Source organism: Panulirus ornatus, chromosome 2 (assembly GCF_036320965.1).
Source record: "Panulirus ornatus isolate Po-2019 chromosome 2, ASM3632096v1, whole genome shotgun sequence".
Lineage (NCBI taxonomy): Eukaryota > Metazoa > Arthropoda > Malacostraca > Decapoda > Palinuridae > Panulirus > Panulirus ornatus.
This window is the reverse complement of record NC_092225.1, coordinates 101,356,846-101,380,201: the sequence shown is the minus strand read 5'-3', so window position 1 is coordinate 101,380,201 and position 23,356 is coordinate 101,356,846. Positions and strand designations below refer to the sequence as shown.

Sequence of the window (23,356 nt, the reverse complement as noted above, 5' to 3'; positions counted from 1 at the left end):
CGTCTGTTTCCTTGCGCTACCTCGCTAATGTGGGAGACAGCGACAAAGCAAAATAAATATATTTTTATTTTTTATTTATTATACTTGACCGCCATCTCCCACGTTAGCAAGTTAGCACAAGGAAACAGACAAGGAAAGGCCCAACCCAACCACATACACATGTACATACGTAAATGCCCGCACATGCACATATACATACATATACATTTCAGTGTATGCATACACATTCATATATTTATTTTTTTTTATTATACTTTGTCGCTGTCTCCCGCGTTTGCGAGGTAGCGCAAGGAAACAGACGAAAGAAATGGCCCAACCCCCCCCCCATACACATGTATATACATACGTCCACACACGCAAATATACATACCCACACAGCTTTCCATGGTTTACCCCAGACGCTTCACATGCCCTGATTCAATCCACTGACAGCACGTCAACCCCGGTATACCACATCACTCCAATTCACTCTATTCCTTGCCCTCCTTTCACCCTCCTGCATGTTCAGGCCCTGATCACACAAAATTTTTTTCACTCCATCTTTCCACCTCCAATTTGGTCTCCCTCTTCTCCTCGTTCCCTCCACCTCCGACACATATATCCTCTTGGTCAATCTTTCCTCACTCATTCTCTCCATTTGCCCAAACCACTTCAAAACACCCTCTTCTGCTCTCTCAACCACGCTCTTTTTATTTCCACACATCTCTCTTACCCTTACGTTACTCACTCGATCAAACCACCTCACACCACACATTGTCCTCAAACATCTCATTTCCAGCACATCCATCCTCCTGCGCACAACTCTATCCATAGCCCACGCCTTGCAACCATACAACATTGTTGGAACGACTATTCCTTCAAACATACCCATTTTTGCTTTCCGAGATAATGTTCTCGACTTCCACACATTCTTCAAGGCCCCCAGAATTTTCGCCCCCTCCCCCACCCTATGATCCACTTCCGCTTCCATGGTTCCATCCGCTGCCAGATCCACTCCCAGATATCTAAAACACTTCACTTCCTCCAGTTTTTCTCCATTCAAACTCACCTCCCAATTGACTTGACCCTCAACCCTACTGTACCTAATAACCTTGCTCTTATTCACATTTACTCTTAACTTTCTTCTTCCACACACTTTACCAAACTCAGTCACCAGCTTCTGCAGTTTCTCACATGAATCAGCTACCAGCGCTGTATCATCAGCGAACAACAACTGACTCACTTCCCAAGCTCTCTCATCCCCAATAGACTTCATACTTGCCCCTCTTTCCAAAACTCTTGCATTTACCTCCCTAACAACCCCATCCATAAACAAATTAAACAACCATGGAGACATCACACACCCCTGCCGCAAACCTACATTCACTGAGAACCAATCACTTTCCTCTCTTCCTACACGTACACATGCCTTACATCCTCGATAAAAACTTTTCACTGCTTCTAACAACTTTCCTCCCACACCATATATTCTTAATACCTTCCACAGAGCATCTCTATCAACTCTATCATATGCCTTCTCCAGATCCATAAATGCTACATACAAATCCATTTGCTTTTCTAAGTATTTCTCACATACATTCTTCAAAGCAAACACCTGATCCACACATCCTCTACCACTTCTGAAACCACACTGCTCTTCCCCAATCTGATGCTCTGTACATGCCTTCACCCTCTCAATCAATACCCTCCCATATAATTTACCAGGAATACTCAACAAACTTATACCTCTGTAATTTGAGCACTCACTCTTATCCCCTTTGCCTTTGTACATTGGCACTATGCACATTCATATATATACACATGTATATGTCCATACTTGCTGCCTTCATCCATTCCCATCACCACCCCTCCACACACAAAATAGCATTCCCTCCCTCCCTCCCTCCCTTCCTCCAGTAAGGCAGCTCCAGGAACAGAGAAAAAAAAGGCCACATTTGTTCGTGCTCAGACTCTATCTGTCATGTGTAATGCACCGAAACCACAGATCCCTTTCCACATCCAGACCCCACAGACCTTTCCATGGTTTACCCCAGATGCTTCACATACCCTGGTTCGATCCATTAACAGCATGTCAACCCAGGTATACCACGTCATTCCAATTCAATCTATTCCTTGCACACCTTTTACCCTCCTGTTTGTTCAGGCCACGATTGCTCAAAATCTTTATCACTCTATCCTTCCACCTCCAATTTGGTCTCTCGCTTCTTCTTCCCTCCACCACTGACACATCTATCCTCTTTGTCAATCATTCCTCACCATTCTCTCCAGGTGTCCAAACCATTTCAACACACCCTCTTCTGCTCTCTCAACCACACTCTTTTTATTACCACACATCTCTTACTCTTTCATTACTCACTCGATCAAACCACCTCACACCACATACTGTCCTCAAACACTTCATATCCAACACATCCACCCATGCCTCGTAACCATATAACATTGTTGGAACCACTATTCCTTCAAACATACCCATTTTTGCTCTCCAAGATAATGTTCTCACCTTCCACACATTCTTCAACGCTCCCAGAACCTTCGCTCCCTCCCCCACCTTGTGACTCTCTTCCGCTTCCATGTTTCCATCTGCTGCTAAGTCCACTCCCAGATATCTAAAACACTTCACTTTCTCCAATTTAACTTACCCCCAATTAACTTGTCCCTCAACCCTACTGAACTTAATAACCTTGCTCCTATTCGCATTTGCTCTCACCTTTCTTCTCACACACATAACCAAACTCAGCCACCAACTTCTGCAGTTTCTCACCCGAATCAGCCACCAGCGAACAACAACTGACTTACTTCCCAAACCTTCTCATCCACAACTCACTGCATCCTTGTCCCTCTCTCCAAAACTCCTGCTTTCACCTCCCTAACCACCGCATCCATAAACAAATTAAACAATCATGGATACATTACGCACTGCTGCCGCAAACTGACATTTACTGGGAACCAATCACTTTCCTCTCTTTCTACTCGTACACATCCCTTACATCCTTGGTAAAAATTTTCCCTGCTTCTAGCAACTTACCTGCCACACCATATACTCTTAAACCTTCCACAAAGCATCTCTATCCACCCTATCATATGCCTTCTCCAGGTTCATAAATGTATGCTCAAATTTCAGAGGTATAAGTTTGTTGAGTATTCCTGGTAAATTATATGGGAGGGTATTGATTGAGAGGGTGAAGGCATGTACAGAGCATCAGATTGGGGAAGAGCAATGTGGTTTCAGAAGTGGTAGAGGATTTGTGGATCAGGTGTTTGCTTTGAAGAATGTATGTGAGAAATACTTAGAAAAGCAAATGGATTTGTATGTAGCATTTATGGATCTGGAGAAGGCATATGATAAGAGTTGATAGAGATGCTCTGTGGAAGGTATTAAGAATATATGGTGTGGGAGGCAAGTTGTTAGAAGCAGTGAAAAGTTTTTATCGAGGATGTAAGGCATGTGTACGTGTAGGAAGAGAGGAAAGTGATTGGTTCTCAGTGAATGTAGGTTTGCGGCAGGGGTGTGTGATGTCTCCATGGTTGTTTAATTTGTTTATGGATGGGGTTGTTAGGGAGGTGAATGCAAGAGTTTTGGAAAGAGGGGCAAGTATGAAGTCTGTTGGGGATGAGAGAGCTTGGGAAGTGAGTCAGTTGTTGTTCGCTGATGATACAGCGCTGGTGGCTGATTCATGTGAGAAACTGCAGAAGCTGGTGACTGAGTTTGGTAAAGTGTGTGAAAGAAGAAAGTTAAGAGTAAATGTGAATAAGAGCAAGGGTATTAGGTACAGTAGGGTTGAGGGTCAAGTCAATTGGGAGGTAAGTTTGAATGGAGAAAAACTGGAAGAAGTAAAGTGTTTTAGATATCTGGGAGTGGATCTGGCAGCGGATGGAACCATGGAAGCGGAAGTGGATCATAGGGTGGGGGAGGGGGCGAAAATTCTGGGAGCCTTGAAGAATGTGTGGAAGTCGAGAACATTATCTCGGAAAGCAAAAATGGGTATGTTTGAAGGAATAGTCGTTCCAGCAATGTTGTATGGTTGCGAGGTGTGGGCTATGGATAGAGTTGTGCGCAGGAGGATGGATGTGCTGGAAATGAGATGTTTGAGGACAATGTGTGGTGTGAGGTGGTTTGATCGAGTAAGTAACGTAAGGGTAAGAGAGATGTGTGGAAATAAAAAGAGCGTGGTTGAGAGAGCAGAAGAGGGTGTTTTGAAATGGTTTGGGCACATGGAGAGAATGAGTGAGAAAAGATTGACCAAGAGGATATATGTGTCGGAGGTGGAGGGAACGAGGAGAAGTGGGAGACCAAATTGGAGGTGGAAAGATGGAGTGAAAAAGATTTTGTGTGATCGGGGCCTGAACATGCAGGAGGGTGAAAGGAGGGCAAGGAATAGAGTGAATTGGATCGATGTGGTATACCGGGGTTGACGTGCTGTCAGTGGATTGAATCAAGGCATGTGAAGCGTCTTGGGTAAACCATGGAAAGCCTTGTAGGTATGTATATTTGCGTGTGTGGCAAATAGTTTAAAAGAAGAAAGAAAATATATATATATATTCTTTCTTTCTTTCAAACTATTCGCCATTTCCCGCGTTAGCAAGGTAGCGTTAAGAACATATATATTTTTTTTTTTTTTTTTTATACTTTGTCGCTGTCTCCCGCGTTTGCGAGGTAGCGCAAGGAAACAGACGAAAGAAATGGCCCAACCCCCCCCATACACATGTATATACATACGTCCACACACACAAATATACATACCCACACAGCTTTCCATGGTTTACCCCAGACGCTTCACATGCCTTGATTCAATCCACTGACAGCACGTCAGCCCCGGTATACCACATCGCTCCAATTCACTCTATTTCTTGCCCTCCTTTCACCCTCCTGCATGTTCAGGCCCTGATCACACAAAATCTTTTTCACTCCATCTTTCCACCTCCAATTTGGTCTCCCACTTCTCCTCGTTCCCTCCACCTCCGACACATATATCCTCTTGGTCAATCTTTTCTCACTCATTCTCTCCATGTGCCCAAACCATTTCAAAACACCCTCTTCTGCTCTCTCAACCACGCTCTTTTTATTTCCACACATCTCTCTTACCCTTACGTTACTCACTCGATCAAACCACCTCACACCACACATTGTCCTCAAACATCTCATTTCCAGCACATCCATCCTCCTGCGCACAACTCTATCCATAGCCCACGCCTCGCAACCATACAACATTGTTGGAACCACTATTCCTTCAAACATACCCATTTTTGCTTTCCGAGATAATGTTCTCGACTTCCACACCTTCTTCAAGGCCCCCAGAATTTTCGCCCCCTCCCCCACCTTATGATCCACTTCCGCTTCCATGGTTCCATCCGCTGCCAGATCCACTCCCAGATACCTAAAACACTTCACTTCCTCCAGTTTTTCTCCATTCAAACTTACCTCCCAATTGACTTGACCCTCAACCCTACTGTACCTAATAACCTTGCTCTTATTCACATTTACTCTTAACTTTCTTCTTCCACACACTTTACCAAACTCAGTCACCAGCTTCTGCAGTTTCACACATGAATCAGCCACCAGCGCTGTATCATCAGCGAACAACAACTTACTCACTTCCCAAGCTCTCTCATCCCCAACAGACTTCATACTTGCCCCTCTTTCTAAAACTCTTGCATTTACCTCCCTAACAACCCCATCCATAAACAAATTAAACAACCATGGAGACATCACACACCCCTGCTGCAAACCTACATTCACTGAGAACCAATCACTTTCCTCTCTTCCTACACGTACACATGCCTTACATCCTCGATAAAAACTTTTCACTGCTTCTAACAACTTTCCTCCCACACCATATATTCTTAATACCTTCCACAGAGCATCTCTATCAACTCTATCATATGCCTTCTCCAGATCCATAAATGCTAAATACAAATCCATTTGCTTTTCTAAGTATTTCTCACATACATTCTTCAAAGCAAACACCTGATCCACACATCCTCTACCACTTCTGAAACCACACTGCTCTTCCCCAATCTGATGCTCTGTACATGCCTTCACCCTCTCAATCAATACCCTCCCATATAATTTACCAGGAATACTCAACAAACTTATACCTCTGTAATTTGAGCACTCACTCTTATCCCCTTTGCCTTTGTACAATGGCACTATGCACTCATTCCGCCAATCCTCAGGCACCTCACCATGAGTCATACATACATTAAATAACCTTACCAACCAGTCAACAATACAGTCACCCCCTTTTTTAATAAATTCCACTGCAATACCATCCAAACCTGCTGCCTTGCCAGCTTTCTTCTTCCGCAAAGCTTTCACTACCTCTTCTCTGTTTACCAAATCATTTTCCTTAACCCTCTCACTTTGCACACCACCTCGACCAAAGCACCCTATATCTGCCACTCTATCATCAAACACATTCAACAAACCTTCGAAATACTCACTCCATCTCCTTCTCACATCACCACTACTTGTTATCACCTCCCCATTTGCGCCCTTCACTGAAGTTCCCATTTACTCCCTTGTCTTACGCACTTTATTTACCTCCTTCCAGAACATCTTTTTATTCTCCCTAAAATTTAATGATAGTCTCTCACCCCATCTCTCATTTGCCCTTTTTTTCACCTCTTGCACCTTTCTCTTGACCTCCTGTGTCTTTCTTTTATACATCTCCCACTCAATTGCATTTTTTCCCTGCAAACATCGTCCAAATGCCTCTCTCTTCTCTTTCACTAATACTCTTACTTCTTCATCCCACCACTCACTACCCTTTCTAATCAACCCACCTCCCACTCTTCTCATGCCACAAGCATCTTTTGCGCAATCCATCACTGATTCCCTAAATACATCCCATTCCTCCCCCACTCCCCTTACTTCCATTGTTCTCACCTATTTCCATTCTGTACTCAGTCTCTCCTGGTACTTCCTCACACAGGTCTCCTTCTCAAGCTCACTTACTCTCACCACCCTCTTCACCCCAACATTCACTCTTCTTTTCTGAAAACCCATACAAATCTTCACCTTAGCCTCCACAAGATAATGATCAGACATCCCTCCAGTTGCACCTCTCAGCACATTAACATCCAAAACTCTCTCTTTCGCACGCCTGTCAATTAACACATAATCCAATAACGCTCTCTGGCCATCTCTCCTACTTACATAAGTATACTTATGTATATCTCGCTTTTTAAACCAGGTATTCCCAATCATCAGTCCTTTTTCAGCACATAAATCTACAAGCTCTTCACCATTTCCATTTACAACACTGAACACCCCATGTATACCAATTATTCCCTCAACTGCCACATTACTCACCTTTGCATTCAAATCACCCATCACTATAACCCGGTCTTGTGCATCAAAACCACTAACACACTCATTCAGCTGCTCCCAAAACACTTGCCTCTCTTGATCTTTCTTCTCATGCCCAGGTGCATAAGCACCAATAATCACCCACCTCTCTCCATCAACTTTCAGTTTTACCCATATTAATCGAGAATTTACTTTCTTACACTCTATCACATACTCCCACAACTCCTGTTTCAGGAGTATTGCTACTCCTTCCCTTGCTCTTGTCCTCTCACTAACCCCTGACTTTACTCCCCAGACATTCCCAAACCACTCTTCCCCTTTACCCTTGAGCTTCGTTTCACTCAGAGCCAAAACATCCAGGTTCCTTTCCTCAAACATACCACCTATCTCTCCTTTTTTCACATCTTGGTTACATCCACACACATTTAGGCACCCCACTCTGAGCCTTCGAGGAGGATGAGCACTCCCCGCGTGACTCCTTCTTCTGTTTCCCATTTTAGAAAGTTAATACAAGGAGGGGAGGATTTCTGGCCCCCCGCTCCCGTCCCCTCTAGTCGCTTTCTACGACACGCGAGGAATACGTGGGAAGTATTCTTTCACCCCTATCCCCAGGGATAATATACATATATATATACATATACACACACATACACATACATACGCACATACACACACACACACACACACACATACACATATATACATATGAAAAATGTAAGAAACAATTCAGAAAACTGAAACTTCTAGCTTGAAATGAATGAAAAAAATGAATGTCACATAATGGTTCAACCTCTGGATATGGAAAAAAGGAAATGTATAATTTATTTACACAAACGTCAATATATATATATGTTATTTTTTTTTATTTGCTTCGTCGATGTCTCCCGCGTTAGCGAAGTAACACAAGTAGACAGACAAAAGAATGGCCCAACACATCCACATACACATGTATATGCATATACGTCCACACACGCAAATATACATACCTATACATCTCAACGTATACATATATATACACACGCAGACATATAGATATGTACACATGTACATAATTAATACTGTCTACCTTTATTCATTACCATCGCCACCTCGTCACACGAAATAACAACCCCTTTCCCCTTCATGTGTGCGAGGTAATGCTAGGAAAAGACAACGAAGGCCCCATTCGTTCACACCCAGTCTCTAGCTGTCATATAATAATGCACCAAAACCACAGCTCCCTTTCCACATCCAGGCCCCACAGAACTTTCCATGTTTACCCCAGACGCTTCACATGCCCTGGTTCAATCCATTGACAGCACATGAACCCCGTTATGCCACATCGTAACAATTCACTCTATCCCTTGCACACCTTTCACCCCCCTGCATGTTCAGGCCCCGATCACTCAAAATCTTTTTCACTCCATCTTTCCACCTCCAATTTGGTCTCCCACTTCACCTCGTTCCCTCCACCTACACATATATCCTCTTGGTCAATCTTTCCCCACTCATTCTCTCCATGTGACCAAACCATTTCAAAACACCCTCTTCTCCTCTCTCAACTATACTCTTTTTTTATTGCCACACATCTCTCTTACCCTATTATTACTTACTCGATCTAACCACCTCACACCACATATTGTCCTCAAACATCTCATTTCCAGCACATCGGCCCTCCTGCGCACAACTCTATCCAAAGCCCACGCCTCTCAACCATACAACGTTGTTGGAACCACTATTCCTTCAAACATACCCATTTTTGCTTTCCGAGATAATGTTCTTGACTTCCACACATTCTTCAAGGCTCCCAGAATTTTTGCCCCTTCCCCCACCCTATGACTCACTTCCGCTTCCATGGTTCCATCCGCTGCCAAATCCACTCCCAGATATCTAAAACACTTTACTTCCTCCAGTTTTTCTCCATTCAAACTTACCTCCCAATTGTCTTGACCCTCAACCCTACTGTACCTAATAACCTTGCTCTTATTCACATTTACTCTCAACTTTCTTCTTTCACACACTTTACCAAACTCAGTCACCAGCTTCTGCAGTTTCTCACATGAATCAGCCACCAGTGCTGTATCATTAGCAAACAACAACTGACTCACTTCCCAAGCTCTCTCATCCCCAACAGACTGCATACTTGCCCCTCTTTCCAAAACTCTTGCATTTACCTCCCTAACAACCCCATCCATAAACAAATTAAACAACCATGGAGACATCACACACCCCTGCCGCAAACCTACATTCACTAAGAACCAATCACTTTCCTCTCTTCCTACACGTACACATGCCTTACATCCTCAATAAAAACTTTTCACTGCTTCTAACAACTTGCCTTTCACGTCATATATTCTTAATACCGTCCACAGAGCATCTCTATCAACTCTATCATATGCCTTCTCCAGATCCATAAATGCTGCATACAAATCCATTTGCTTTTCTAAGTATTTCTCACATACATTCTTTAAAGCAAACATCCTCTACCACTTCTGAAATCACACTGCTCTTCCCCAATCTGATGCTCTGTACATGCCCTCACCCTCTCAATCAATACCCTCCCATATAATTTCCCAGGAATACTCAACAAACTTATACCTCTGTAATTTGAGCACTCACCTTTGTCCCCTTTGCCTTTGTACAATGGCACTTTGCAAGCATTCCGCCAATCCTCAGGCACCTCACCATGAATCATACATACATTAAATAACCTTACCAACCAGTCAACAATACAGTCACCCCATTTTATAATAAATTCCACTGCAATACCATCCAAACCCGCTGCCTTGCCGATTTTCATCTTCCGCAAAGCTTTCACTACCTCTTGTCTGTTTAGCAAATCATTTTCCCTAACCCTCTCACTTTGCACACCACCTCGACCAAAACACCCTATATCTGCCACTCTATCATCAAACACATTCAACAAACCTTCAAAATACTCACTCCATCTCCTTCTCACATCACCACTCCTTATCACCTCACCATTATCCCCCTTCACTGAAGTTCCCATTCTTATGCACTTTATTTACCTCCTTCCAAAACATCTTTTTATTCTCCCTAAAATTTAATGATACTCTCTCACCCCAACTCTCATTTATATATTTCTTTTTCTTTCATACTATTTGCCATTTCCTGCATTAGCGAGGTAGTGTTAAGAACAGAGGACTTGGCCTTTGAGGGAATATCGTCACCTGGCCCCCTTCTGTGTTCCTTCTTTTGGAAAATTAAAAATAAACATTTCAAAACACCCTCCTCTGCTCTCTCAACCACACTCTTCTTATTACCACACATCTCTCTTACCCTTTCATTACTTACTCGATCAAACCACCTCACACCACATATTGTCCTCAAACATCTCATTTCCAACACATCCACCCTCCTCCGCACAAGTCTATCTATAGCCCATGCCTCGCAACCATATAACATTGTTGGAACCACTACTCCTTCAAACGTACCTATTTTTGCTTTCTGAGGTAACGTTCTCGCCTTCCACAAATTATTCAATGCTCCCAGAACCCTCACCCCCTCCCCCACCCTATGATTCACTTCCACTTCCATGGTTCCATCTGCTGCCAAATCCACTCCCAGATATCTAAAACATTTCACTTCCTCCAGTTTTTCTCCATTCAAACTTACCTCAGAATTGACTTGTCCCTCAACCCCACTGTACCTAATAACCTTGCTCGTATTCACATTTACTCTCAGCTTTCTTCTTTCACACGCATTACCAAACTCAGTCACCAGCTTCTGTAATTTCTTGCCCAAATCAGCCACCAGCGTTGTATCATCAGCGAACAACAACTGACTCAATTCCCAAGGTCTCTCATCCACAACAGACTGCATACTTTTACCTCTTTCCAAAGCTCTTGCATTCACCTCCCTAAAAACCCCATCCATAAACAAATTAAACAACCATGGAGACATCACGCACCCCTGCCACAAACCGACATTTACTGAGAACCAATCACTTTGCACTCTTCTTACATGTCTTACATCCTCTCTAAAAACTTTTCACTGCTTCTAACAATTTGCCTCCCACACCATATATTCTTAATACCTTCCACAGAACATCTCTATCAACTCTACCATATGCCCTCTCTAGATCCATAAATGCTACATACTAATTCATTTGCTTTTCTAAGTATTTCTCACATACATTCTTCAAAGCAAACACCTGCCCCACACATCCTCTCCCACTTCTGAAACCACACTGCTTTTCCCAATCTGATGCTCTGTACATGCCTTCACCCTCTCAATCAATATTTAAATTTATTAATTTTGCTTTGTCGCTGTCTATCGCGTTAGTGAGGTAGCGCAAGGAAACAGGCGAAAGAATGGCCCAACCCACCCACATACACATGTATATACATACACGTCCACACACGCAAATATACATACCTATACATCTCAATGTATACATATATATGCACACACAGACATATACATACATACACATGTACATAATTCATACTGTCTGCCTTTATTCATTCCCATCGCCACCTCGCCACACATCAAATAACAACCCCCTCCCCCCTCATGTGTGCGAGGTAGCGCTAGGAAAAGACAACAAAGGCCCCATTCGTTCACACTCAGTCTCTAGCTGTCATGTAATAATGCACCGAAACCACAGTTCCCTTTCCACATCCAGGCCCCACAGAACTTTCCATGGTTTACCCCAGACGCTTCACATGCCCTGGTCCAATGCATTGACAGCACATCGACCCCGGTATAGCACATCGTTCCAATTCACTCTATTCCGAGCACGCCTTTCACCCTCCTGCATGTTCAGGCCCCGATCACTCAAAATCTTTTTCACTCCATCTTTCCACCTCCAATTTGGTCTCCCACTTCTCCTCGTTCCCTCCACCTCTGACACATATATCCTCTTGGTCAATCTTTCCTCACTCATTCTCTCCATGTGACCAAACCATTTCAAAACACCCTCTTCTGCTCTCTCAACCACACTCTTTTTATTACCACACATCTCTCTTACCCTATTATTACTTACTCGATCAAACCATTTCACACCACATATTGTCCTCAAACATCTCATTTCCAGCACATCCACCCTCCTGCGCACTACTCTATCCATAGTCCAAGCCTCGCAACCATACAACATTGTTGGAACCACTATTCCTTCAAACATACCTCCCATATAATTTCCCAGGAATACTCAACAAACTTATACCTCTGTAATTTGAGCACTCACTTTTATCCCCTTTGCCTTTTACAATGGCACCATGAAAGCATTCTGCCAATCCTCAGGCATCTCACGATGAGTCATACATACATTAAATAACCTTACCAACCAGTCAACAGTACAGTCACCCCCTTTTCTAATAAATTCCACTGCAATACCATCCAAACCCGCTGCCTTGCCGGCTTTCCTCTTCCGCAAAGCTTTTACTACCTCATCTCTGTTCACCACATCATTCTCCCTAACCCTCTCACTTTGCACACCACCTCGACCAAAACACCCAATATCTGCCAGTCTATCATCAAACACATTCAAAAAACCTTCAAAATACTCACTTCATCTCCTTCTAACATCACCACTACTTGTTATCACCTCCCCATTAGCTCCATTCACTGAAGTTCCCATTTGTTCCCTTGTCTTACTTTATTTACCTCCATCCAAAACACCTTTTTATTCTCCCTAAAATTTAATGATACTCTCTGACCCCAACTTTCAGTTGCCCTCTTTTTCACCTGATGCACCATTCTCTTGACCTCCTGCCTCTTTATTGCATAAATCTCCCAGTCATTTGCATTATTTCCCTGCAAAAATTTTTCAAATTTCTCTCTTCTCTTTCACTAATAATCTAACTTCTTCATCCCACCACTTACTACCCTTTCTAATCTGCCCACCTCCCACGCTTCTCATGCTACAAGCATCTTTTGTGCAAGCCATCACTGTTTCCCTAAATACATTCATCCCCACTCCCCTTACATCCTTTGTTCTCACCTTTTTCCATTCTGTACTTCATCACACAAGTCTCCTTCCCAAGCTCACTTACTCTCACCACTCTCTTCACCCCAACATTCTATCTTCTTTTCTGAAAACCTCTACAAATCTTCACCAACGCCTCCAGTTGCACCTCTCAGCACATTAACATCGAAAAGTCTCTCTTTCGCGCGCTTATCAATTAACACGTAATCCAATAACGCTCTCTGGCCATCTTTCCTACTTACATATATCTCTCTTTTTATACCAGGATATACCTGGTTTAAAAAAGAGTTTTGGAAAGAGGGGCAAGTATGCAGTCTGTTGGCGATGAGAGAGCTTGGGAAGTGATTCAGTTGTTGTTCGCTGATGATACAGTGCTGATTCGTGTGAGAAACTGCAGAAGCTGGTGACTGAGTTTGATAAAGTGTGTGAAAGAAGAAAGCTGAGAGTAAATGTGAATAAGAGCAAGGATATTAGGTACAGTAGGGTTGAGGGTCAAGTCAATTGGAAGGTAAGTTTGAGTGGAGAAAAACTGGAGGAAGTGAAGTGTTTTAGATATCTGGGTGTGGATTTAGCAGCGGATGGAGCCATGGAAGCGGAAGTGAATCATAGGGTGGGGGAAGGGGCGAAAGTTCTGGGAGCGTTGAAAAATGTGTGGAAGTCGAGAACATTATCTCAGAAAGCAAAAATTGGTATGTTTGAAGGAATAGTGGTTCCAACAATGTTATATGGTTGCGAGGCGTGGGCTATGGATAGAGTTGTGCGGAAGAGGGTGGATGTGCTGGAAATGAGATGTTTGAGGACAATATGTGGTGTGAAGTGGTTTGATCGAGTAAGTAATGAAAGGGTAAGAGAGATGTGTGGTAATAGAAAGAGTTTGGTTGAGAGAGCAGAAGAGGGTGTTTTAAAATGGTTTGGTCACCTGGAGAGAATGAGTGAGGAAACATTGACCAAGAGGATATATGTGCCAGAGGTGGAGGGAATGAGGAGAAGTGGGAGACCCAATTGCAGGTGGAAAGATGGAGTGAAAAAGATTTTGAGCGATCGGGACCTGAACATACAGGAGGGTGAAAGGCGTGCAAGGAATAGAGTGAATTTTAACGATGTGGTATACTGGGGTCGACGTGCTGTCAGTGGATTGAACCAGGGCATGTGAAGTGTCTGGGGTAAACCATGGAAAGTTCTGTGGGGCCTGGATGTGGAAAGGGAGCTGTGGTTTCAGTGGCTTATACATGACAGCTAGAGATTGAGCGTGAACGAATGTATCCTTTGTTGTCTTTTCCTAGCGCTACCTCGCGCACATGCATGGGGAGGGGGTTGTTATTTTCATGTGTGGCGGGGTGGCAATGGGAATGAATAAAGGCAGACAGTATGAATTATGTACATGTGTAGTATGATACAGTGGTTAAATTGATGAAAACTTCTATTTCACGTTTCTGTAAATAAATTATACATTTCCCCTTTCCATAGCCAGAGGTTGAACCATTATGTGACATTCATTTTTTTCATTTCTTTTCAAGCTAGAAGTTTCAGTTTTCTAAATTATTTCTTACATTTTTCATATGTGTATATATGTATATAGGTGTATGTGTGTATATGTGCGTATGTATATATATATATATATATATATATATATATATATATATATATATATATATATATGGTAGAGGATGTGTGGATCAGGTGTTTGCTTTGAAGAATGTATGTGAGAAATACTTAGAAAATCAAATGGATTTGTATGTAGCATTTATGGATCTGGAGAAGGCATATGATAGAGTTGATAGAGATGCTCTGTGGAAGGTATTAAGAATATATGGTGTGGGAGGCAAGTTGTTAGAAGCAGTGAAAAGTTTTTATCGAGGATGTAAGGCATGTGTACGTGTAGGAAGAGAGGAAAGTGATTGGTTCTCAGTGAATGTAGGTTTGCGGCAGGGGTGTGTGATGTCTCCATGGTTGTTTAATTTGTTTATGGATGGGGTTGTTAGGGAGGTGAATGCAAGAGTTTTGGAAAGAGGGGCAAGTATGAAGTCTGTTGGGGATGAGAGAGCTTGGGAAGTGAGTCAGTTGTTGTTCGCTGATGATACAGCGCTGGTGGCTGATTCATGTGAGAAACTGCAGAAGCTGGTGACTGAGTTTGGTAAAGTGTGTGAAAAAAGAAAGTTAAGAGTAAATGTGAATAAGAGCAAGGTTATTAGGTACAGTAGGGTTGAGGGTCAAGTCAATTGGGAGGTGAGTTTGAATGGAGAAAAACTGGAGGAAGTGAAGTGTTTTAGATATCTGGGAGTGGATCTGGCAGGGGATGGAACCATGGAAGCGGAAGTGGATCATAGGGTGGGGGAGGGGGCGAAAATTCTGGGAGCCTTGAAGAATGTGTGGAAGTCGAGAACATTATCTCGGAAAGCAAAAATGGGTATGTTTGAAGGAATAGTGGTTCCAACAATGTTGTATGGTTGCGAGGCGTGGGCTATGGATAGAGTTGTGCGCAGGAGGATGGATGTGCTGGAAATGAGATGTTTGAGGACAATATGTGGTGTAAGGTGGTTTGATCGAGTAAGTAACGTAAGGGTAAGAGAGATGTGTGGAAATAAAAAGAGCGTGGTTGAGAGAGCAGAAGAGGGTGTTTTGAAATGGTTTGGGCACATGGAGAGAATGAGTGAGGAAAGTTTGACCAAGAGGATATATGTGTCAGAGGTGGAGGGAACGAGGAGAAGAGGGAGACCAAATTGGAGGTGGAAAGATGGAGTGAAAAAGATTTTGTGTGATCGGGGCCTGAACATGCAGGAGGGTGAAAGGAGGGCAAGGAATAGAGTGAATTGGAGCGATGTGGTATACCGGGGTTGACGTGCTGTCAGTGGATTGAATCGGGGCATGTGAACGTCTGGGGTAAACCATGGAAAGCTGTGTAGGTATGTATATTTGCATGTGTGGACATATGTATATACATGTGTATGGGGGTGGGTTGGGCCATTTCTTTCGTCTGTTTCCTTGCACTACCTCGCAAACGCGGGAGACAGCAACAAAGTATAATAATAATAATAATAAAATATATATATATATATATATATATATATATGTATTTTTTTTTTTTTTATACTTTGTCGCTGTCTCCCGCGTTTGCGAGGTAGCGCAAGGAAACAGACGAAAGAAATGGCCCAACCCCCCCCATACACATGTATATACATACGTCCACACACGCAAATATACATACCTACACAGCTTTCCATGGTTTACCCCAGACGCTTCACATACCTTGATTCAATCCACTGACAGCACGTCAACCCCGGTATACCACATCGCTCCAATTCACTCTATTCCTTGCCCTCCTTTCACCCTCCTGCATGTTCAGGCCCCGATCACACAAAATCTTTTTCACTCCATCTTTCCACCTCCAATTTGGTCTCCCTCTTTTCCTTGCTCCCTCCACCTCCGACACATATATCCTCTTGGTCAATCTTTCCTCACTCATCCTCTCCATGTGCCCAAACCACTTCAAAACACCCTCTTCTGCTCTCTCAACCACGCTCTTTTTATTTCCACACATCTCTCTTACCCTTACGTTACTCACTCGATCAAACCACCTCACACCACACATTGTCCTCAAACATCTCATTTCCAGCACATCCATCCTCCTGCACACAACTCTATCCATAGCCCACGCCTCGCAACCATACAACATTGTTGGAACCACTATTCCTTCAAACATACCCATTTTTGCTTTCCGAGATAATGTTCTCGACTTCCACACATTCTTCAAGGCCCCCAGAATTTTCACCCCCTCCCCCACCCTATGATCCACTTCCGCTTCCATGGTTCCATCCGCTGCCAGATCCACTCCCAGATATCTAAAACACTTCACTTCCTCCAGTTTTTCTCCATTTAAACTCACCTCCCAATTGACTTGACCCTCAACCCTACTGTACCTAATAACCTTGCTCTTATTCACATTTACTCTTAACTTTCTTCTTCCACACACTTTACCAAACTCAGTCACCAGCTTCTGCAGTTTCTCACATGAATCAGCCACCAGCGCTGTATCATCAGCGAACAACAACTGACTCCCTTCCCAAGCTCTCTCATCCCCAACAGACTTCATACTTGCCCCTCTTTCCAAAACTCTTGCATTTACCTCCCTAACAACCCCATCCATAAACAAATTAAACAACCATGGAGACATCACACACCCCTGCCGCAAACCTACATTCACTGAGAACCAATCACTTTCCTCTCTTCCTACAGGTACACATATATATATATATATATATATATATGCATATATATGTATATTATCCCTGGGGATAGGGGTGAAAGAATACTTCCCACGCATTCCTCGCGTGTCGTAGAAGGCGACTAGAGGGGACGGGAGCGGGGGGCCGGAAATCCTCCCCTCCTTGTATTTTTTAACTTTCTAAAATGGGAAACAGAAGAAGGAGTCCCGCGGGGAGTGCTCATCCTCCTCGAAGGCTCAGACTGGGGTGTCTAAATGTGTGTGGATGTAACCAAGATGTGAAAAAAGGAGAGATAGGTAGTATGTTTGAGGAAAGGAACCTGGATGTTTTGGCTCTGAGTGAAACGAAGCTCAAGGGTAAAGGGGAAGAGTGGTTTGGGAATGTCTTGGGAGTAAAGTCAGGGGTTAGTGAGAGGACAAGAGCAAGGGAAGGAGTAGCAGTACTCCTGAAACAGGAGTTGTGAGAGTATGTGATAGAATGTAAGAAAGTAAATTCTCGATTAATATGGGTAAAACTGAAAGTTGATGGAGAGGGATGGGTGATTATTGGTGCATATGCACCTGGGCATGAGAAGAAAGATCATGAGAGGCAAGTGTTTTGGGAGCAGCTGAATGGGTGTGTTAGTGGTTTTGATGCACAAGACCGGGTTATAGTGATGGGTGATTTAAATGCAAAGGTGAGTAATGTGGCAGTTGAGGGAATAATTGGTATACATGGGGTGTTCAGTGTTGTAAATGGAAATGGTGAAGAGCTTGTAGATTTATGTGCTGAAAAAGGACTGGTGATTGGGAATACCTGGTTTAAAAAGCGAGATATACATAAGTATACGTATGTAAGGGAGAGATAGCCAGAGAGCGTTATTGGATTACATGTTGACAGGCGCGCGAAAGAGAGACTTTTGGATGTTAATGTGCTGAGAGGTGTAAGTGGGAGGATTTCTGATCATTATCTTGTGGAGGCTAAGGTGAAGATTTGTATGGGTTTTCAGAAAAGAAGAGTGAATGTTGGGGTGAAGAGGGTGGTGAGAGTAAGTGAGCTTGGGAAGGAGACTTGTGTGAGGAAGTACCAGGAGAGACTGAGTACAGAATGGAAAAAGGTGAGAACAATGGAAGTAAGGGGAGTGGGGGCGGAATGGGATGTATTTAGGGAATCAGTGATGGATTGCGCAAAAGATGCTTGTGGCATGAGAAGAGTGGGAGGTGGGTTGATTAGAAAGGGTAGTGAGTGGTGGGATGAAGAAGTAAGATTATTAGTGAAAGAAAAGAGAGAGGCATTTGGACGATTTTTGCTGGGAAAAAATGCAATTGAGTGGGAGATGTATAAAAGAAAGAGACAGGAGGTCAAGAGAAAAGTGCAAGATGTGAAAAAGAGGGCAAATGAGAGTTGGGGTGAGAGAGTATCATTAAATTTTAGGGAGCATAAAAATATGTTCTGGAAGGAGGTAAATAAAGTGCATAAGACAAGGGAGCAAATGGAAACTTCAGTGAAGGGCGCAAATGGGGAGGTGATAACAAGTAGTGGTGATGTGAGAAGGAGATGGAGTGAGTGTTTTGAAGGTTTGTTGAATGTGTTTGATGATAGAGTGGCAGATATAGGGTGTTTTGGTCGAGGTGGTGTGCAAAGTGAAAGGGTTAGGGAAAATGATTTGGTAAACGGAGAAGAGGTAGTAAAAGCTTTGCAGAAGATGAAAGCCGATAAGGCAGCAGGTTTGGATGGTATTGCAGTGGAATTTATTAAAAAAGGGGGTGACTGTATTATTGACTGGTTGGTAAGGTTATTTAATGTATGTATGACTCATGGTGAGCTGCCTGAGGATTGGCGGAATGCGTGCATAATGCCATTGTACAAAGGCAAAGGGGATAAGAGTGAGTGCTCAAATTTCAGAGGTATAATTTTGTTGAGTATTCCTGGTAAATTATATGGGAGGGTATTGATTGAGAGGGTGAAGGCATGTAAAGAGCATCAGATTGGGGAAGAGCAGTGTGGTTTTAGAAGTGGTAGAGGATGTGTGGATCAGGTGTTTGCTTTGAAGAATGTATGTGAGAAATACTTAGAAAAGCAAATGGATTTGTATGTAGCATTTATGGATCTGGAGAAGGCATATGATAGAGTTGATAGAGATGCTCTGTGGAATGTATTATGAATATATGGTGTGGGAGGCAAGTTGTTAGAAGCAGGTAAAAGTTTTTATCGAGGATGCAAGGCATGTGTACGTGTAGGAAGAGAGGAAAGTGATTGGTTCTCAGTGAATGTAGGTTTGTGGCAGGGGTGTGTGATGTCTCCATGGTTGTTTAATTTGTTTATGGATGGGGTTGTTAGGGAGGTGAATGCTAGAGTTTTGGAAAGAGGGGCAAGTATGAAGTCTGTTGTGGATGAGAGAGCTTGGGAAGTGAGTCAGTAGTTGTTCGCTGATGATACAGCTCTGGTGGCTGATTCATGTGAGAAACTGCAGAAGCTGGTGACTGAGTTTGGTAAAGTGTGTGAAAGAAGAAAGTTAAGAGTAAATGTGAATAAGAGCAAGGTTATTAGGTACAGTAGGGTTGAGGGTCAAGTCAGTTGGGAGGTAAGTTTGATTGGAGAAAAACTGGAGGAAGTAAAGTGTTTTAGAAATGTGGGAGTGGATCTGGCAGCGGATGGAACCATGGAAGCGGAAGTAGATCATAAGGTGGGGGAGGGGGCGAAAATCCTGGGAGCCTTGAAGAATGTGTGGAAGTCGAGAACATTATTTCGGAAAGCAAAAATGGGTATGTTTGAAGGAATAGTGGTTCCAACAATGTTGTATGGTTGCGAGGCGTGGGCTATGGATAGAGTTGTGCACAGGAGGGTGGATATGCTGGAAATGAGATGTTTGAGGACAATGTGTGGTGTGAGGTGGTTTGATCGAGTAAGTAACGTAAGGGTAAGAGAGATGTGTGGAAATAAAAAGAGCGTGGTTTAGAGAGCAGAAGAGGGTGTTTTGAAATGGTTTGGGCACATGGAGAGAATGAGTGAGGAAAGATTGACCAAGAGGATATATGTGTCGGAGGTGGAGGGAACGAGGAGAAGTGGGAGACCAAATTGGAGGTGGAAAGATGGAGTGAAAAAGATTTTGTGTGATCGGGGCCTGAACATGCAGGAGGGTGAAAGGAGGGCAAGGAATAGAGTGAATTGGATCGATGTGGTATACCGGGGTTGACGTGCTGTCAGTGGATTGAATCAGGGCATGTTAAGCATCTGGGGTAAACCATGGAAAGCTGTGTATGTATGTATATTTGCGTGTGTGGACGTGTATGTATATACATGTGTATGGGGTTGGGTTGGGCCATTTCTTTCATCTGTTTCCTTGCGCTACCTCGCAAACGTGGGAGACAGCGACAAAAAAAAAAAGAAAAAAAAAAGTATATATGTATATGTCTGTGTGTGTATATATATATATGTATACGTTGAGATTTATAGGTGTGTATATTTGCGTGTGTGGACGTTTATGTATATACATGTGTATGTGGGTGTGTTGGGCCATTCTTTCGTCTGTTTCCTTGCGCTACCTTGCTAACGCGGGAGGCAGCGACAAAGCAAAATAGATAAATAAATGAATAAATAGATAAATATATTTTTCTGTTTCCCCTTTTAGAAACTTAGAATACAAGGTGGGGAGGGTTTCTATCCCCCCGCTCCCATCCCATTTTAGTCGCCTTCTACGACACATGAGGAATGCATTGGAAGTATTCTTTCTCCCCTATCCCCAGAGGATAAGGGGAAACAGAAGGAGTCACACAGGCAGTGCTCATCCTCCTCGAAGGCTCAGATTGGGGTGTCTAAATGTGTGTGGATGTAACTAAGATGAGAAAAAAGGAAAGATAGGTAGTGTGTTTGAGGAAAGGAACCTGGATGTTCTGGCCCTTAGTGAAACGAAGCTTAAGGGTAAAGGGGAAGAGTGGTTTGGGAATCTCTTGGGAGTAAAGTCAGGGGTTGGTGAGAAGACAAGAGCAAGGGAAGGAGTAGCACTACTCCTGAAACAGGAGTGGTGGGAGTAAAGGCCAATATGTGTATCCTTTGGATAAAGTTAAAATCCTTATCATATCTCTCACCAACTTGTGAAAAGTGTAAGGGGACTAGGGATGGTTAGATATCACAGAGGGGTTAGCTAAATATTAAACACTTTTTTTTATTGCAGGAGGGCCTAGTTAGTTCTGAGGTGAACATAGCCACTGGCGAAGTTCGAGCATGGAACCCTTTCAATGATACAACACCATTCAGCCAGATGTCTGAGGACCACATCTTTGGGGCAGAATTTGATAAGATTCGAAGAGGATCTCAAAGCAGTAAGCATTTTTCAGGCTTTTGTACTTCAATTTTCTTTCTTAATAAGTTTAAATTTCCCATGATATGAACCCTCTGAACATCCTGAGAGAGAGAACATGTTAATTGGTAGTTTAGATTTCTTTTAACCAAAAAATAAGGTGCATTGATGAAGATTCAACAACTTTTGCCCATAAAATGAGGTCAGTAGATTCTTTTTGATAGGGCACAGTGGCCTTACAGCGTCCTACCCAGGTGTATGATATGACATCATGATGTGAGGTGCCAAGTGACTCACCACCCATATTTATTTGCTCCCTGGCACTGTTCACATCTGCAAAGATTTGCTTGATGTCAGCTTGCAGTTTCAGTGAGCAGATATATTTTTGAAAGTTCAAAAGAATACAATGAAATTCTTGATAGTATTCTAAAGAGAAATATTGTATGGACTGTAAATCTGGATTTGAAGAATGCCTGTTGATTTACCTTGGGATGGAGAAGCAAATCTTAATCATTCTGAATGATGCCCTTCATGTCAGATGTAGTGCCACAGGTTTTACTAGGTCAGAGTTACCCCTTTTAACTGGATTGATATCATAAACAGTAGTATGGGCTTCTCTTAAGATTTGTTAGGCCACATTGTATAGTTACAGTTCTTCTTTTAAAAAGCAAGTTCCATCTTAATGTGGATTGTTCTAGAAAGCCTGTGTCATTTCAGATATAAGGAAGACTTAGATTGTTCCATATCAGAAAAACCTAGCTGAGGGTCAATTGGTATGCCTTAACAGATTCATTGAATATCCAGCAAACAAGGCTGCAGCTTATTTACAGTACAACAACCATATCCCATGTTACTAGCTGCATATTACATTTTTTGGATTTGTGATATTGGGATATTTGTTCAGGAGAACAAGGGTTATTGACAGTACAGCTTGTTTGCTTGTTTAGCCAAGTGTCTCAGATATGTAATTGCTCTGAAACAGATTTTCAACTCAAGCAAATTTTGCCATGTTTGCTGGGAAAGGCACTATGTTATTGGAGTCTCCTGTTATTGATCATTCTCAGGTTAACCATAAATCTTGCTTTTATTCACAGTTACTTTCAACTCCCTCCTTTTGCACACTCTTCCAAACTCAGTCATCCACTACTGCAGATTATCACTCGAATCTGCCATCAACAAGCAACAGCAACTGACACATTTTAAATGCCTCCTCTTCCCCAACAGGCTGCATACTTACCCCTCTCTCCAAATCTGTTGCATTTATGTCCCTCATCACTCCATCCATGAACCAATTTACAGCCATGATGACATCTCACACCCTTGCCACAGACCAACCTTCACTTGGAACTACTCACTCTCCTCTCTTCATACTCATACACAAACCTTACGCCCTTGATATAAACATCTCACTGCTTGTAGCAACTTCCCTCATAAGCCATATATCCTTAAGACCTTCCACAAGGCATCTCTATCAACACTTATCATATGGTTTCTCCAGCTCCATGAATGCCAGATTCAGATTCATCTGTTACTCTATTTATTTCTCATACACATAGGGTGCGTAAGACAAGGGAGCAAATGGGAACTTCAGTGAAGGGCGTAAATGGGGAGGTGAT

General features: G+C 42.8%; 1 protein-coding gene across 5 annotated transcripts in view; it reads left to right on the top strand.

The window, feature by feature from the left end:
- Nak (Numb-associated kinase) overlaps positions 1-23,356 on the top strand; it is a 555,804-nt gene that overhangs the window by 346,020 nt on the left and 186,428 nt on the right. For all 5 annotated transcript variants that reach the window (XM_071680832.1, XM_071680812.1, XM_071680802.1 and 2 more), the window contains one exon: positions 21,615-21,762. In XM_071680832.1, coding sequence (XP_071536933.1) covers positions 21,615-21,762 — 148 coding nt within the window. The remainder of the gene's footprint in view (positions 1-21,614; positions 21,763-23,356) is intronic.